The sequence below is a fragment of the Pipistrellus kuhlii genome, unplaced genomic scaffold (genome assembly GCF_014108245.1).
Source record: "Pipistrellus kuhlii isolate mPipKuh1 unplaced genomic scaffold, mPipKuh1.p scaffold_m20_p_30, whole genome shotgun sequence".
NCBI lineage: Eukaryota > Metazoa > Chordata > Mammalia > Chiroptera > Vespertilionidae > Pipistrellus > Pipistrellus kuhlii.
Genome location: NW_023425530.1, coordinates 5295729 through 5312495, shown reverse-complemented (window position 1 = coordinate 5312495; position 16767 = coordinate 5295729). Strand labels below are relative to the sequence as shown.

General features: G+C 46.6%; 1 protein-coding gene across 3 annotated transcripts in view; it reads right to left on the bottom strand.

Moving 5' to 3' along the window:
- LDLR (low density lipoprotein receptor) overlaps nt 1-16767 on the bottom strand; it is a 39818-nt gene that overhangs the window by 14898 nt on the left and 8153 nt on the right. For all 3 annotated transcript variants that reach the window (XM_045589225.1, XM_045589226.1, XM_045589227.1), the window contains exons 2-10: nt 13926-14048; nt 12228-12350; nt 9859-10242; nt 8411-8533; nt 6169-6291; nt 3940-4059; nt 3177-3302; nt 977-1148; nt 665-889 (exon numbers count right to left, since the gene is read on the bottom strand). In XM_045589225.1, the coding sequence (XP_045445181.1) occupies nt 665-889; nt 977-1148; nt 3177-3302; nt 3940-4059; nt 6169-6291; nt 8411-8533; nt 9859-10242; nt 12228-12350; nt 13926-14048 (1519 nt within the window). The remainder of the gene's footprint in view (nt 1-664; nt 890-976; nt 1149-3176; nt 3303-3939; nt 4060-6168; nt 6292-8410; nt 8534-9858; nt 10243-12227; nt 12351-13925; nt 14049-16767) is intronic.

Below are 16767 nucleotides of genomic sequence, written 5' to 3'. Positions count from 1 at the left end.
CGTCGGGGGGGCCCAGGCCTGTGGGCCCATCTGACCACAGGGTCTGTCCCATCGCCACGCTCACAGCCAAATGCTCCCTGTCCTCTGATTATGTTTGCCCACCGGGCTGTCAGGGTCTATGACCTCCCCCACGTGGCAGGCCGTGGTGGCAGACGTGGTCGGGCAGGTACAGACCGGCCATGCTTCCCTCCTGCCTGTGGGCCCTAGAGTTGCTGCGTCAGCCACGAGCCCTGTGGACACCTGTCTGGGGCCCCCTAGGGGGTGACCTTCACCCCTGTCACGTCTGCAGCCCACACCCTGTCCATCGATTAACGTCGGGCTGGTGCAAGTTTACTTTTCTCCACTCCTGTCCTGGCACAAAAGACTAAATCAGATTTTTACTTTCCAATTTCAAATAAGTATGAATTCCTAATACCAGGTTGCAGCAGTATTAATTTCTGGTTGTGGATTCTATTCCACAGGCCAGGACTTTTCAGGGTCTGCTTGCACCTCAGGAGGCACAGCAGGCGTCAGAGGGATGGATCCCACGGCCCAGAGGGCAGGTGGGGAAGGGCCCCCTTTCAGCCCCCACCTCAGTTGAGTCTACTTGGGGCACGAGCCTCCCCCCATGAGTCCGAGCTGGTTCTTCCTGCTCTCTGTACCCCTCAGCTTTGGGAACACCCACCCGTGACGGGGATCCACCACAATGGCCCTCGGCTTGGAGCCTTTCTCCTTGAAGAGGGTCTTTCTCTTCACGCCCTTGGTGTCGGCCACGGAGACGGTGCCCAAGATGGAGTCAGTCCAGTAGAGGTTGCCGTGGATCCAGTCCACGGCCAGCCCGTCGGGAGCCTGCAGGTCCTCGTCGATGATGGTGTCATAGGAGGAGCTGGACGCTCTGTGGATCTGGGTGCTGAGGAAGGAGGAGGAGGAAGAGGAGGAGTCAGTGCCCGAGGCCAGGGTTGCTCACTGGGTGGGGTGGGCATGGGCTGAGGCTCACCTGTAGATCTTCCTTTGGGACAGGTCGGACCAGTAGACCCTGTGGCTGCCCACTTCCACGTCCAGGGCGACCACGTTCTTCAGGTTGGGGATGAGGCTGGTGTATTCGCTGCGGTCCAGCGTCATCTTCCTCACCTCGTGGCGGTTGGTGAAGAAGAGGTAGGCGATGGTGTCTGTGGAGCCACGGAGGGCGCTCAGGGGAGTGGAAGGAACCCCAGACCTGTTTCTGGGGCCTGGCTGAACAGGGAGTACGCCCCGGACATGGGGTGCACGCGCCTCCCTCGTGTATCAACAACGAGGTTCTGGCCGAAACCGGTTTAGCTCAGTGGATAGAACGTCGGCCTGCGGACTGAAAGGTCCCAGGTTCGATTCCGGGCAAGGGCATGTACCTTGGCTGCGGGCACATCCCCAGTGGGGGTGGTGCAAAAGGCAGCTGATCGATGATTCTCTCTCATCATGTTTCTGACTATCTCTCTCCCTTCCTCTCTGTAAAAAATCAATAAAATATATTAAAACAAACAAACAAAAAAAACAACAACGAGGTTCTGATGCTCTGACGCGGGGTCTTACAGATGCCGGTGGGACGGCCCCTCCCAGGCCTCGCGGTTCCTAGGCTCAGTCACCCACTCGCCTCAAATGCAAACCAACCAGTCCACACCCACCACCTCCTTCACCTCCTCACACTCCACTGTGCCCTGGCCATGGTCACCCCAGGGCCAGGAACCAACACCAGGGACAGTCCCTGCACCCAGAGCCCACTGAAATCCTTCCAGCTAGCCAGTCCTAAGCCTGGTCACCCAGCCTCACCTGTCCTTCCCGAGGAAACCACGACTAAGGCTCCTGCCCCATTTCCCCGCTCCCTCTGCTTCCTGACCACCCTGGTGCCTCCCCACGGGGCCCTGTCTGGTGCGGTGCGTCTCCTCCTCTGGGGTCTGTGAGAAACAAACTAGCTTTCCAGGGGCAGCCATCTCCCCATCCGTTGGCCTCACCACAGGTGCCTAACAGTGAAAGCTACGTTTTAAACACCTGGGCCCCAGCACTCTACATTTTAGAACAGGAAGATGAAGAAATGAGAGTTAATTTGTACAGAGCGACTGCTTAGAGCAGGGAATTCTTTTTAGTGTTTTTCTTACTTAAGCTTTCCCTCACTGATTCTCACATTCCTATAAGGCAGGTGCTGTTGTCAACCCTTTTTACAGATAAAGAGGCTGAGGCCCAGAGAGGGAAAGGGACTTGCCTCAGGTCACGCAGCTAGTGAGCGACAGAGCCAGGATTTGAACCTGGGTCTCTCTGACTCTGGGGGCTGTGCTGTAACCATGACACTGATATGCTCCAACAAACTGACCACTTCTACAACTGACCTCATTCAGAATATCCCCGCCCCTGGGGTGGCATCCGTACAGATACTGACACTACACGTTGGAAGGAAAGTAAAATCTCAAATCCTAGAGGATTCCAGGAATTCACCCTCCAATTTTCTCCAGAACCGGGACGTGCATGGGGATGTGACAGAGGGAGGACAGAAGGTTGTCTAAAAGGCTGACAACAGTGGAGAAGGGATGTTCTTGGGGAAACAGAACAAGCTCTAAAACATTTCTGCAAAACTGACCCTTGCTGGAATCACACTGTAAGAGCAGAATGTGAGGCAAAACAAAGAATGTCTGGGCGACCTCCTGGCTGATAAATCTGCCAGAGCAATTATGCCTCCAAAAACATGGGCACCCTTGATTTAGGCGATTCTAATGATTAGTGCACGCTTGCTGTTTTCTAACCTAAAGTTCAGGTAGGAAATAAAACTCAACTATATCTACTATTCTGTTTCATTATGAGCTATTATATTTTGGTCTCTTTTAAATGTATTTGTTTTTGTTTTGTGTGTGTTTTTTGTGTGCAAGTACCGTTAGCTAATAAGAGCTGGAGGGGGTGCAGGCTGTTTGGGGCCATGGCTTTCCACCTCTTGCCCTCTGAAGTCTCTGGTGGGGTCTGTGAGCTGAAAAACCCCAGGGGTTGACCTGTGTCTGCTGAGAAGCCGGACACGTGATTCTGAGACCAACTGCACGTGCTCCGTTACCTGCCAGAGGTCCCGGGAGCGGACAGCCTGTCCACAGTTCAGATGGTGTAACGTTCAGATGATGCAACTCCCCACCTGTTTGCCTTTGGAGCGGCCAGGCCAGGCCCCTCGGGCACCTGGGGGCACTCACCCACAGCCTTGCAGCCCTTGGTGACCGGGTCCAGCCGGAAGCCCTCTTCACACTTGCACTGGTAGCTGCCCACTGAGTTCACACAGAGCTGGCTGCAGGCGTCGGGGTCCTCACACTCGTCGATATCTATGAGTTGGGACAGAGAAAGGTTTGGGCATCTTCCCCGCTGATAGAAGGATGGGCCCCAACACAAAGCTATGCCCTATAATGGTAACTGGGGGACAGCATCTCCTCTGGGGAAGATCTCCAGGGCTGGCGTCTCAGTAACTATGAGGTTCAGAAATAAAATTTTAAAAACAGCAAAGAATCGTCTCTAATGCCCTGGCCAGTGAGCAGGGTGGTTAGAGCATCGGCCTTCACACCGAAGGATAGTGGGTTCGAGTCCTGGTCAAAGGCATATGCCTGAGGCTAGAACCTGCAACCTTGGCATTTGGGTCCGATGATCAAAGCTACCCAGAACAAAACCACTGTGCCCAACATGTAATGGATACTTAATAAATGGATATTGAGTGAATAAATGAAAATGAAAAAAAAAAAAAAAGCTACCCAGCCTGAGTCCTTTTTAAAATGATGAATCCCAAAGCAAGGACCACGTGTGCCAAATGGCTAAGCCTATCCTAGACTCCACATGCCTATGGCATTGTGTTAAATCCTCCTAACAGCCCTGTGAGTGGAGACGGCCCACAAACGCAGATGGGGAAACCAAGGCACAGAGGGCTTGGCCACCGTATCAGAGGGAATCACCTCCCAGCTGAGGAATCACCTTCGCATCTTCGCTGGTCCACCAGCCGGAACCCCTCAGGGCACAAGCACTCGTAGCCAATCTTGAGGTCTTTGCAGAGGTGGGAGCAGCCACCCTTGTTGGTCAGGCACTCATTGGTCTCTGCAGCGAGCGGGGGACAGATGGTCACACTCAGGCTCCGGCCACCCTTCCCAGCCACCCTCTCTATTTTGCTATCTTCATCACAATCACCACAATGAGTGTGAGGCCAGTGAAGTGCCACGATCCTAAGAAGGACGTAAAGTACCACTGTCAAATGCAATGTCAAAGATGGGCCTGGAGGACACTGTGCTGAGTGACATAAGCCACGCACAAAAGGACAAATCCTGTGTGATCCCGCCTATATAAGGTTCTTAGACAAAGAGTAGAATGGTGGGTGCCATGGGGAGGGGGGCGGTTTGAGTTTGGGAACAGTTTCAGTTTGGGAAGATGAGAAAGTCTGGGAGATAAACAGTGGTGATGGCTGCACAACAATGTGAATCTGCTTAATGATACTGATTTGCACACTTAACAATGGCTATGAGAGCCTGGCTGGTGTGGCTCAGTGGTTGAGCATCAACCCATGAACTAAGAGGTCACTGTATGATTCCTAGTCAGGGTACATGCCAGGGTTGTGGGCTCAATCCCCAGTAGGGGCATGCAGGAGACAGGCAATCAATGATTCTCATCATTGATATTTCTATCTCCCTCTCACTTCCTCTCTCTAAAATCAATAAAAACATATTTTTAAATGGTTATGATAAATCTTATTGCTTTCTTCAACCACAATTAAAAAAAAATTTATTGATAAAAACTGTAAATCACACACTACAGTTACATATAGAAGTGGGCAAAGTAGGTTTACAGTTGTTTGTATGGAAAATGATACAATAATTTAATAAATAATACAAGAATTCATGAACTCACAACTGTAAACCTACTTTTGCCAACCCCCTGTATATTAACTTATTTAATCCACCCAACAACCCTAAAGATATCTGGGGAAACTGAGGCACATCCAAGATCACACTGCTGGGCTCAAACCTAGGGCCTGTGCCTCCAGAATTCATCCGCTAACTCTTTACAACCAAGCCTGCCTCCCACCTGTTCTTAAACAGGCCAGCAGTTAAGAACGATTCTACATTTTTAAGTAGATAAAAGGAAAAATAAGAATTGGTGTGGTCTCCATCCCTCCCTCTTCCTCAACAGGTATGCACCTCCTAATCGCTAAGGGTCCTCACGAGACTTGTTCCCAGGGGAGCAGTGGGCAGTGGCAGCTCATTGGGGCGACCCTCTGAGCCTGTCTTCAAGCCCCCTTTTCTCTGACTTTTCGTGAGCTAAGCTAGCCCTGCCTAGGCTCACGTCTTTCCTATAACATTTCTAGAGGTACAGCAGCCCCCCTCCGCGCTCTCCTGTGCCTTCTTCTATTCTAAATCCTTCCTTGTTTCCCTGTCCCCGGTGCAGAGATCCAATTGCTTCTCGGCCTTTAGGCTAAGGTCAAGTGCAATGTTAATAAATGTACTCTCAAAAATTAATCAAAATAGCCCTGGCTGGTTTGGCTCAGAGAATAGAGCTTCGGATTATAGACTGAAAGGTCTCTCATTCGATTCCAGTGAAGAGCATGCCGGGTTGTGGGCTCGATCCCCAGTGGGGGGCATGCAAGAGGCAGCCAATCAGTGATTCTCTCTCATCATTGCTGTTTCTATCTCTCACTCCCTCTCCCTCTGAAATCAATAAACATATATATTTTTTTAAATCATCAAAATAAAAATATTTCACACCACATAAAAGGTCTATGAAATTCAAATTTCTGTGTCCATAATAAAGTTTTCTTAGAACTTAGCCACACACATTCATATGTGTACAAATGCATTCATATGACTGCTTTTCTGCTAGAATGGCCTAGTTGTCTAGTTGCAAAAGAGACTATAGGACTGGAAACATCCAAACATTTACACAGCTATGGGACATTGCTAGAATTTTACAAGTACCCCATCGGCAATCCCCAGCAGTCCAAGGATGTGTGAACAACTATGGTCCCATCCTACAGCTGTGAAAACTGAGACTTGGAGCAAAGCCACTTATCCCAAGACCCCCACATCTCTCTGGCCCCAGAGCCAAAGCCCTTGGGGGCATGGGTGGGCTGAGCCCTGCAGCCCCACAGCGCCCGTGTCGGGGTCCCGCTTCCAGTTCCCCACGAGCTCCGAGAGCTTCCTGCCCGCCGAGACTCACCACACTCCTTGAGGGGCTCATCTGACCAGTCCCGGCAGTCCCGGGCTGAGTTGCACACTTTGTCCATGGTGATGCATTCGCCACTGTGGCACTTGAACTTGTTGGGGCCCTCGCACAGAGTCACTATGAGAGCCAAAGAAGAGGGTCAGTGCTCTGAGCTGCTTTTTAATAATATAACAATTTGTACAAGATTTTATGCAAACGTATTCACTAATAAAATGTACTAACTATTGAACACTCGTAAACCCAGTTTAAGAATTAAAATGTTGCCCTAGAGACGGTTTGGCTCTGTGGATAGAGCATTGGCCTTCAAACTGAAAGGTCCCAGGTTTGATTTCGGTCAAAGGCACATGCCCAGGTTGTGGGCTCAATCTCCAGTGGGGGACTTGCAGGAGGCAGCCAATCCATGATTCTCTCTCATCATGGATGTTTCTCTCTCTCTCCCCCTTCTTTGCTCTCTGAAATCAATAAAAATATATTTAAAGAAAGAAAGAAAAAAAGAATTAGAATGTTACCAAGAGCAGGATTGGGCAAACTAGGAAACAAACCGGGGACCCTTCAGTCCACAGGCTGACGCTCTATCCATTGAGCCAAACCAGCTAGGGCTGGGCTAAAACTTTTCATCTATATATATAAAAGGCTAAGTGACTAACTGTACATTTCTCCATTCATTCGACCAGCCGGTACATATGACACGCACTGGCAATTTAAAAATAAACATTGACTTGCACATACGCGATACATATAAAGCTCTGGTTTGACTTGGGTCAAGGGCATATGCCTGGATTATGAGCTTGATCCAATCAATGATTGGAAGCAGCCAATCAATGATTTTGTCTCATCATTGATGTTTCTCTCTCCCTCTCCCTTCTTCCCTAAAATCAATAAAATATATATTTTTTAAATGATTAAAATGGTAAATTTTATATTGTAGGTACCTTACCACAATTTTTAAAAAGGTAGTGCATTATCAAATTTCACTTTTAAAAAATATATATTTTATTGATTTTTTACAGAGAGGAAGGGAGAGAGATAGAGAGCCAGAAACATCGATGAGAGAGAAACATCAACCAGCCGCTTCCGCACACCCCCCACCGCTTTTTAATAATATAACAATTTGTACAATTGTTATATTACCCGCAACCAACGTACATGCCCCTGACCGGAATCGAACCTGGGACCTTTCAGTCCGCAGACCGACGCTCTACCACTGAGCCAAACCAGCTTCGGCAAATTTCACTCTTATTCACGAAATTGTTTCAGTCTCTAAATAACATTATATATATATATATATATATATATATATATATATATATATATATATATATGTGTGTGTGTGTGTGTGTGTGTGTGTGTGTGTGTGTGTGTATATATATATATATATATATATATATATATTTTTTTTTTTTTTTTTTTTTTTTTTAATCTTCTAGCCCGGAAACGAATCTGCAACCCAGGCCACATGCCCTTGACAGGGAACTGAACCTGAGACTCTTTGGTATGTGAGCTACACTCTAACCATTGAACACACTGGCCAGGGCCATAAGAAACGTGTAAAAAGTAGTATCCTGGCCCCGGCTGAGTAGTTTAGTTGATATTAGAGCATCATCCAGATATGCATGGTATCATGTTCCATCCCTTGTCAGGGCACATACAAGAAACAACTAATGAATGTGTGTAAGTGGAACAACAAATCGATGTTTCTCTCTCCCTCCTCCTCCCTTTCTCTCTCTCTCCCTCTTTAAAAATCAATCAAATAAACATTATTTTTTTTAAAAGCAATATCCTTATGTTATTTGTATTTTACCGCAATTAAAAGTTTAAATTAATTCTATTGCTGATGAACATTTGGGCTGCTTCCAAGGTTTTGCTCTCAGCACAGTGCTTCTCTGGACCTTCCAGAGCCAGGCTCCTAGTGTATGGGGACAAGTTTCTCCTGGAGTCATTCCCAGGAGTGGAATTGCTGTGTTTAAATTCAGGTAAGTCTTTTACATGGAATTGAATTTCGTATATAAATCTGAGCTCTAAGATACGGGCTTTGTACACTCTGACCGCATTAAATCTCAGTCCTGAAGTAGGTGCTTTCGTTATGCAGATTTTTTCAGAGAGGGGACAAGTAACTTGCCGAAGGACACACAGCTATTGGGGGGCTGACCTGGGAGCCCCTGCCCTGCTCTGGGATCCACCCTGCTGGTACCCCCGTATTCTGCCATGGTTTAGGGTGTCAAGGCGCAGAGCTCACCATTGATGCAGCCAAGCTCATCACTCATGTCCTTGCAGTCATGCTCCCTGTCACACTGCTGGCTGCCATGGATGCAGGTCCCATCGAAGCACCGGAACTCGTCAGGCCGGCATGTGGCCACAGCTAGGAAAGACAGAGCACGTGCTGATTCTTCTCAGGGAGAGGGAAGACGGAAGAATCCCCATCTTTGAAGAAGCAATTTTCCGACAGCCTTACAGGAGTATAATGCAGTTGTTCAAATAACTGAGACTACAAATATATGGAATATTGATGACATGAAACCATGTGATAAAAGACATTACAATTAAAACTCAGAGGATGTCTATGGTGATGGAATAGGGTACTGCCAACCATGGTCCAGCCCTTGACTTCACACAGGATTTGCTTTGTGCTAAGTCGTTAGGCTGTATGTTCTTTTATGCACTTTCCTTTGGGCTGTATTTCACAATTAAAATGTATACAATTTAAAAATTTGATTTCAGGATGTGAGTGAGAAGAGATACTAAATCTGTGAGCAGAATGAACTCTTTCCACCTTTAAAATAATAATTCAAATTTTTGGCACTCTGTATGTACAAGTGGACACTTGGTCAGCTGTGATATGTAAAAAGGGGAATGATCCTATTTTTAATCCATAGGTAATATCCTCACATCAAGGAAAAAACCAGTAACAACCAAAGGTAACCTTAGTGAAGCCTAAACTCTGATGACAATTCAAATGATAGGAGGATGGGATTTTTCGTTTCCTCAAGTATGTGTCCTCAGAAAATAATTTGGCCTTTCTGTGCCTCGGTTTTCCCATCTGTAAAGAGTGGGGGGAGCCTGTTTACAAGTGATGAGGATTAAATGAGTTTGTGTTAAGTTTTCGAACAGACCACCTACAACATCGTGCATTGTTTTTAAAACTTGACTTTGAGGTCCAATTACATTTTATCTGCTCTATGGAAACTGACACAGAAAAAGGGAAATTCCTACTGGATTCACCACATCGCCAGCCTCGAAATAGCCGCCTGTGGGTTCAAGGAGCACGGACACAGGGCCAGAGCCCTTATCTGCACTGTCTCCAACACAGGAATTCTGTTCTCCAGTTGCACTGTCCACGTTGGCTAGCGGCTACTGTACTGGGCAGTGCAGACACAGGAAGCCTCCACCTTCACAGAAAGTCCTATTGGGTGGCCATGACTCTAATCCCGGCCCGCCAAGGCCAACGCTATTGCCCCATTGGACAGGGGAGGACACCACAGCGCAGTGAGGTGGTGTCCTGGGCCAAGGGTCACACAGCTCCACTCCCCCAGCCAGGCCTGGAGCCCCGGATTCTTTCTGAACCAAAGTAATACTGCAGCTCTGGCTTACTCCCCTCTCAAAAAAGAGATTCATTAAACAGGCAAGTGATTTGAAATCGTTTAACCACTCAGAAGCACGGGGACCGGGCGGGGAGGGCGCCCTCACCGCAGTGCTCCTCGTCCGACTTGTCCTTGCAGTCAGGGCTGCCGTCGCAGCGCCAGCTCCGGTGGACACACTCGCCGCTGCGGCAGAGGAACTCGCTGGCCAAGCAGGGGTTGTCCCCGTGCTTGGCTGACGTGTTGCGGCCCCCGCAGTTCCGCGGCCACTCGTCTGAGCCATCATCGCAGTCAGGGTCGCCGTCGCAGGCCCACAGCTCGGGGATGCAGGAGGAGCTGTTGCACTGGAAGCTGGCGGGGCCGCAGGTGGGCGGGGGGCAGGACTCCTCGTCCGAGCCGTCCAGGCAGTCTCGGTCCGAGTCGCAGATGAACTCTGAGGCGATGCACTTGCCGTCACGGCAGCGGAACTCGTCTGGGGAACAGGTCTTGGGAGCTGTGGGGACGGATGGGAGATGAAGACCCGGTCACCGGGAGCCCCCGCCTCCCAACACAAGCCCATTCCACAGATGGAGGCACTGAGAGAAGAGAGGCCAGACCCCAGTTCCGTGGCCCCTGGAGAGGCGGGAGATAGCAGTCAGGGGTCCTAGGCTGGTCCCGATGCTCCCCCTCCCTATTCCTGGCCCCCTCCTGCCTCAGGGATTTATTATCAGGACTGGTAAGTACAGCTTTCAGGTTGGGCTGGCTCAAAGAAGTACTGATTAAGGGTTTGCTATTATTATTATTAAAAGAGACACGCCCCCCCAAAAAAAAAGCTGAATTATAGGACTTGACAGAAATGTGAAGTAACCCTTCTGTGGTAATCATTTCACAATATAAGCATCTCTCCGTATCTTAGAGGGATTGGTTCCAGAAACCCTACAGATACCAAAATCCAAGAATGCTCAATCAAGTCCCTTATATATTTGTATTTGCTTAAAACCCATATTTGCATATAAATTGTATTTGTATATAGGCCACTGCAGGTTATGCCTCCCTACACATCACTTTGGGAAGGAAAATTTAAAAAGAGTGTCTTATCCATTTTATTTTAAAATGTTCCCCAAGAAGTCATTTCATTAGATGACTACTAATGAAGGTTATTTATTTGTATATATAGTTGTGTATTTCTAAGGTAAATGTAAGTAAACACATTTTTAAAAAAATCTCTTAAGGCCCAGGCTGGTATGGCTCTATTGGTTGAGCATCATCCTGCATCGAAAGATTGCAGGTTCAGTTCCAGTCAGGGCACATGCCTGCGTTTCAGGCTCAATCCCTGGTTGGGGATGTGCAGCAGGCAGCCTAGCCATGCAAGACTTTTCTTTTTAAAAAAAAAAAAATTTTTTTTAATTTCAGAGGAAGGGAGAGGGAGAGAGAGAAACATCAATAAAGACAGAATCATCACCAGCTGCTTCCTGCACACCCCCTACTGGGGACTGCCCAGGCAGTTCTTGACCAGAATTGAACCCAGGACCCTTCAGTCCATAGACTGATGGTCTTTCCACTGAGCCAAGCTGGCTAGGGCCATGCTTCTTTTTCACATTGATGTTTCTGTTCTTCTCTCTTCTCTCTCTCTCAAAATCCATTTAAAAATCTCTTAAGGACTTTTATATTTTGTGAATTTGAAGAGTTAATATGATCTTAGTTATTTTTTTCTGATATTTTGGTTTTGGAAAAAAATTTACACAAGTGAAAAAATAATAATAATCCTATCTAATAAAAGGGTAATATGCAAATCAACTATCACTGTCACGAAGATGGCAGTGCCCAATTCTCTCAGCCCTGCTGGAGTCCCCCAATCCTGGGAGGGTGGCCGCTGAGAGCAGGCAGCATGAGCAGCCTGGCAGAATGGTTGCTTTGTCGCTGCAGCAACAAGACAAGTGTTCCACCCTGGCCGCAGAGTGCCTCTGCGCACGGGTGCGAAACAGCCAGGCTCCGTTGAAAGCTACTGGTGCACGGATTCGTGTGCAGGGTGATTAGTAATACACAAGAGCCAAGGCAGACACCCAGCTCCAAAGGGAACTCCCCTCCAGGACTCGGTCTTGTTTCTTTGAAGAAGTCGGCTTCTTTGGCGAAGCTTTCCTCCTCTTAGTGGTTAGTTGGATGAGTGAGTCTTGGTAGTTGAATACCTCCTGGGGTGGCTGACAGTGGTCATAGCGGCTCACTGACGGAAGCATATGCCATGTGGCAAGGACAACCTCACGGAGTGTGCTGATCACCCTAAGAGGGCGCCATCACTATTTGCCGCAACACCTTCTAGCCAAGACGGGCCTCAATGGGAGGGAGGGGGCTGGGATGTGCTCCCAGGAGGTGGAGCTGAGTGAAGAGCGGCCAATCCACACTAGGCAGGGCTGCTTGGGGAACAAGTTCTGATAGCAGCCAGAACCCATCGGACCACATGGACATTCCGGCATGTGGGCTGCCGTGAGGGGCCACACTTACAGCAGCCTTGCTCGTCCGAGCCATTCTCGCAGTCTACCTGGCCGTCACATCTCCAGAATTCAGGAATACAACGGTTGATACGACCCCCACAGCTGAAGTCCTCCATGTTACAGGTGACAGACTCTGTGGGAGAAACAGGATTGAGTCTTAAAGAAAAGGCCAGTCTGCTTTCCCAGTCCTTGCCGTGCAAGGAAGAACCCAGTTTTTGTGTGTATTTTCTTAAATTAAATCTTTATTGTTGAAAATATTACATATGTCCCCATTCCCCACCCCACCCCAATTGACTCCTTCTAGCCCACTCCCACCCCACGGCCTTCACTACCCTATTGTCTGTGTCCACAGGTTATGCATATATGCATACAAGTTCTTTGGTTGAGCTTTTCCCACTCACCCACTCTCCCCTACCTTCCCACTGAGATTCTGTACTCTGTTCCATGCTTCTATGTCTCTGGATCTATTTTAGAACCCAGAATTTTCAGGAAAAAGGTGCCAATCCCACCTTTCTGGGTCAAACTTTAATGGAGCTTGTTAAAAATCAGATGCTAGGTCTTGGGATGAGATAGAGGTGGTGGTTGCACAGCTTTGCAAATGCATTAATGCTAGTGAACTGGTCACTTTAAAATGGTTAATTTGTTTGTGTGAATTTCCCCTCAAAATAATTTTTTTTTAAAGAGCTGTTCAAGGGATGTTCTAGTAATATCTTTGCTCCCCACCTCCCAATTCATGGTTGAATATATCAATGTAATGGGCAAAATCCACCTCATCTGTCCCTTGCTATCATCAAAAAGGGTTGGGGCTCCTGCAGGTGTGCTCAGTGGTTGAGTGTTGACCTATGAACCAGGAGGATATGATTCAATTCCCAGTCAGGGTATATGCCTGGGTTGCAGGCTCAATTTCTAGTGTGGGGCATGCAGGAGGCAGCCAATCAATGATTCTCTCTCATCATTGATGTTTCTGTCTCTCTTTCCCTCTTCCTTCCTCTCTGAAATCAATATACACAGAGTGGCCAGATTTTATATATATATATATATATATTAGAGGCCTGCTGCATGAATTTGTGCATGGGTGGGGTCTGGCCAGGTTGGCCAGAGGGAGGGGAAATAGGTAGTTGGCCAGCCTGCCTGCTGGTCGAGGGGACAATTTGCATATTAGCATTTTATTATATAGGATATACACTGAGTGGCCAGATTATTATGTGTTCAGAGATCATAATAATCTGGCCACTCAGTGTACAGAGGCTCGGTGCATAAAATTCATGTGTGGGGGGGGGGGAGGTCCCTCAGTCTGACCTGCACCCTCTCCAACCTGGGACCGCTGGCTCCTAACTGCTCGCCTGCCTGCCTGCCTGCCTGCCTGATCGCCCCTAACTACTCCCAAGCCAGCCTGATCACCCCTAACCGCCTCTGCCTCAGTCCCTGACCCCGGGACCCAGGCTTCCCTCCCTCTGGCCAGCTGCAAGTACCTGAGACTGGGGGTGGCTTCACCTGGGCCAGCCACAGCCACAGGTCCCAGGGACCATGGGCAGCTTCACCCGGGGCCAGCTTTGTGAGGAAGGATGTCCAGAAGGTCATCCAGAAGACATCTGGTCTAATTAGCATATTATCTTTTTATTAGTGTGTGTGTGTGTGTGTGTGTGTGTGTGTGTGTGTATGTATTTTTTAATTGTTGGGATGGGTATAATATCCAAAGGGAACTTACTACATGTCTCCTGGGATTCATCAGACTGGTCCTGGCACTCGGCACTCCCGTCACAAACCCACTTGTAGGCGATGCATTTCCCATCTTCGCATTGGAACTCGTTTCTCCCACAATTGCCTTCCACTAAGAGAGAAAAGAGGAAGAAATATTCAATGCCAGGATCAGAAACTGACCATATTACCTATGTCTGTTTCCTGCCAACTAAAGAACAAACCAGAAATATAACCCTATCATAACAGTCTGGTTCCAAGAAATAAAACATGTATAAATGAAACAAGTTAAATTTCATGAGCCAAAAAATATAGCGGGGATGCAAAAAAACACAACCAAAAGTGAGACTTGTCAACAAAGTTTAAGAGTTTGACATAATGCTTTGTTGAGTCCAAAGTACAAATTCACTGGGATCTGGGGATAAAATATTAGAATTTTCATGCACATTTATAAAGAAAATTATTTAGCATATTATAAGCCTGTATTGGAAACAATAATGACAAAAATTGACACTGCAAACTTATTAAAACTTGTGTTTTCTCCAGCAGGTAGAATAGAAATGGAAAGAAAAATTATGATAAATTAATGTGGAAGCCAGAGAGCAGAAATTCAGCAACAAAGGTAATCAAATATCTCAACATGAGATCAAAAGAAATGGAACAGAAACAGTAGCTTTATGTGTAATAAGAGAAAATTTTCCTAGAGAAAGACTTGGGCCCTGGCCAGGCAGCTCAGTTGATTAGAACAGTGTCCTGATATGCCAAGGCTGCAGATTTGATCCCAGGTCAGAGCACATATAAGAAGTAACCAATGAATGCATAAATAAGTGGAATAGGGTGTCTGTCGGTCTCTCTCTCTCTCTCTCAAAATCAATTAAAAAAAAAAAAAAACACTCGAATTTTTAGATAAAAATGAAGACAAAGTAAGTGTCTGGGAAATTTCCTAAAATACATGATTTTTGCACCTTGGAAAAGAGATAAAAATTATATTGATTGTGCCCTGGCCAGCACTGCTAAGTGGTTAGAGCATCAGCCTGCACCCCCAAGGGTCTCAGGTTCAACTCCCTGTCAAAGGCAGGTACCTGGATTTAAAGTTTGATCCTGGTCTTAGTCAGGGTTCGTGTGGGAAGCAACCAATCAATGTTACTCCCCCCCCCCGCCCCCACTGCTCCTTCCTTTCCACACTCTTTAAAAATCAATGGAAAAAATATCCTCGGGTAAGGATTAAAAAAATATATATATATATATTGACTCCACTTCCTTTTTTTTTTTTTACTGCATTTCCTTTTGAATATTATACTTTAAATATATTTTTTTAAATTTATTTTTACAGAGAGGAAGGGAGAAGAATAGAGAGTTAGAAACATTGATGAGAAAGAAACATCGATCAGCTGCCCACTGGAGATATGCCCACAACCAAGGTATATGCCACTGATTGGAATCAAACTTGATTCCAAACTTGACCCCTCAGTCTGCAGGATGACGCTCTATCCACTAAGCCAAATCAGTCAGGGCTTGAATAGTATACTTTAAATTAGAATGCGCTGCTTAGTATAAACTGGAATCAAAGCCAACTTTTTTGGTTGTCGATTACCTGATAATAATAATCTTTTAAGCTCAAAGTATAAACTTTGATTTCCTATGTAAACTGAAACAATGAGGCCAATACAAATTCTGACCTGGCTTATCTTAGCATGCTTTATATTGAATAAATAAGGAATAAGAGAAAAACAATAAAAGCGGCTAGGAGTTTCCTCATGAGTCAGATGTTCTGTAGGCAAATAGAATATAAAATATGAATTTTGATTGATGTCTATATTACTTATATGTCTCATTATCCTTGTAAGAAGACTTTTCCTTTTATCAATTGATTTTGAGCACTAGCTATAACTAAAAGAATTGTTTAATGGTTTGTGCAAAATATAGTCATTAGCTCATTTTGCACAAAGATAATTTATACTGGTACATGCATCAAACTTGAAGCAAACTTCACATCTACAGAAAGCTATTCCGTTCTTGGGAGAAACTCAGACCAAAATAAATGGAGAGAGCAAATTCTTTTTTTTTTTTTTTTTTTAATATATTTTATTGATTTTACACAGAGAGGAAGGGAGAGAGATAGAGAGCCAGAAACATCAATGAGAGAGAGTCATCAATCAGCTGCCTCCTGCACACCCCCTTCTGGGGATATGCCCGCAACCAAGGTACATGCCCTTGACCAGAATCGAACCCGGGACCCTGCAGTCCCCAAGCCGACGCTCTATCCATTGAGCCAAACCGGTCCCGGCAGAGAGAGCAAATTCTTGAATGATTCAGCCTGCCCCTGAGAGCAGCCTTTCCTTCTTCATTATGGGCGTGGAAGAGGAAGGATCAAGATCTTGGTCCTGGCCCAGTAGCTCAGTTGCTTAAGCATCATCCCATGTCGCCAGCTGGATTCCCAGTCAGGACACATGCCCAGCAGGGGGCGTGCAGAAGGCAGACTGATGTTTCTCCCTCTCTCTACTTCTCTTTCTAAAAAAATCAATACACTCCCCCCCCCTCCTTTTTTAAGGGACAAATAGTTAATAAACTTATTGACACACATGACTTACTGAACATTACTTGTGTCTGACTTATTTTGTTCAAGAGTATGTACTCTGCATTTATGTGAAGTTCTAGTTCAGGCAAAACTAATCTAAATTAGAATTCAAATTAGCCGTTGCCTCTGGTGTGTGGGAGCAGTAATTAAATTGCAAAAAGGGGCAGAAGAAAACTCTTTGAAGGGCTAGAAATAATCTATATGCAAATGGGAGGTGAATACATAGAAATAGATGTTTATAAAAACTCACTGGCCCGCCAGCATGGCTCAGTAG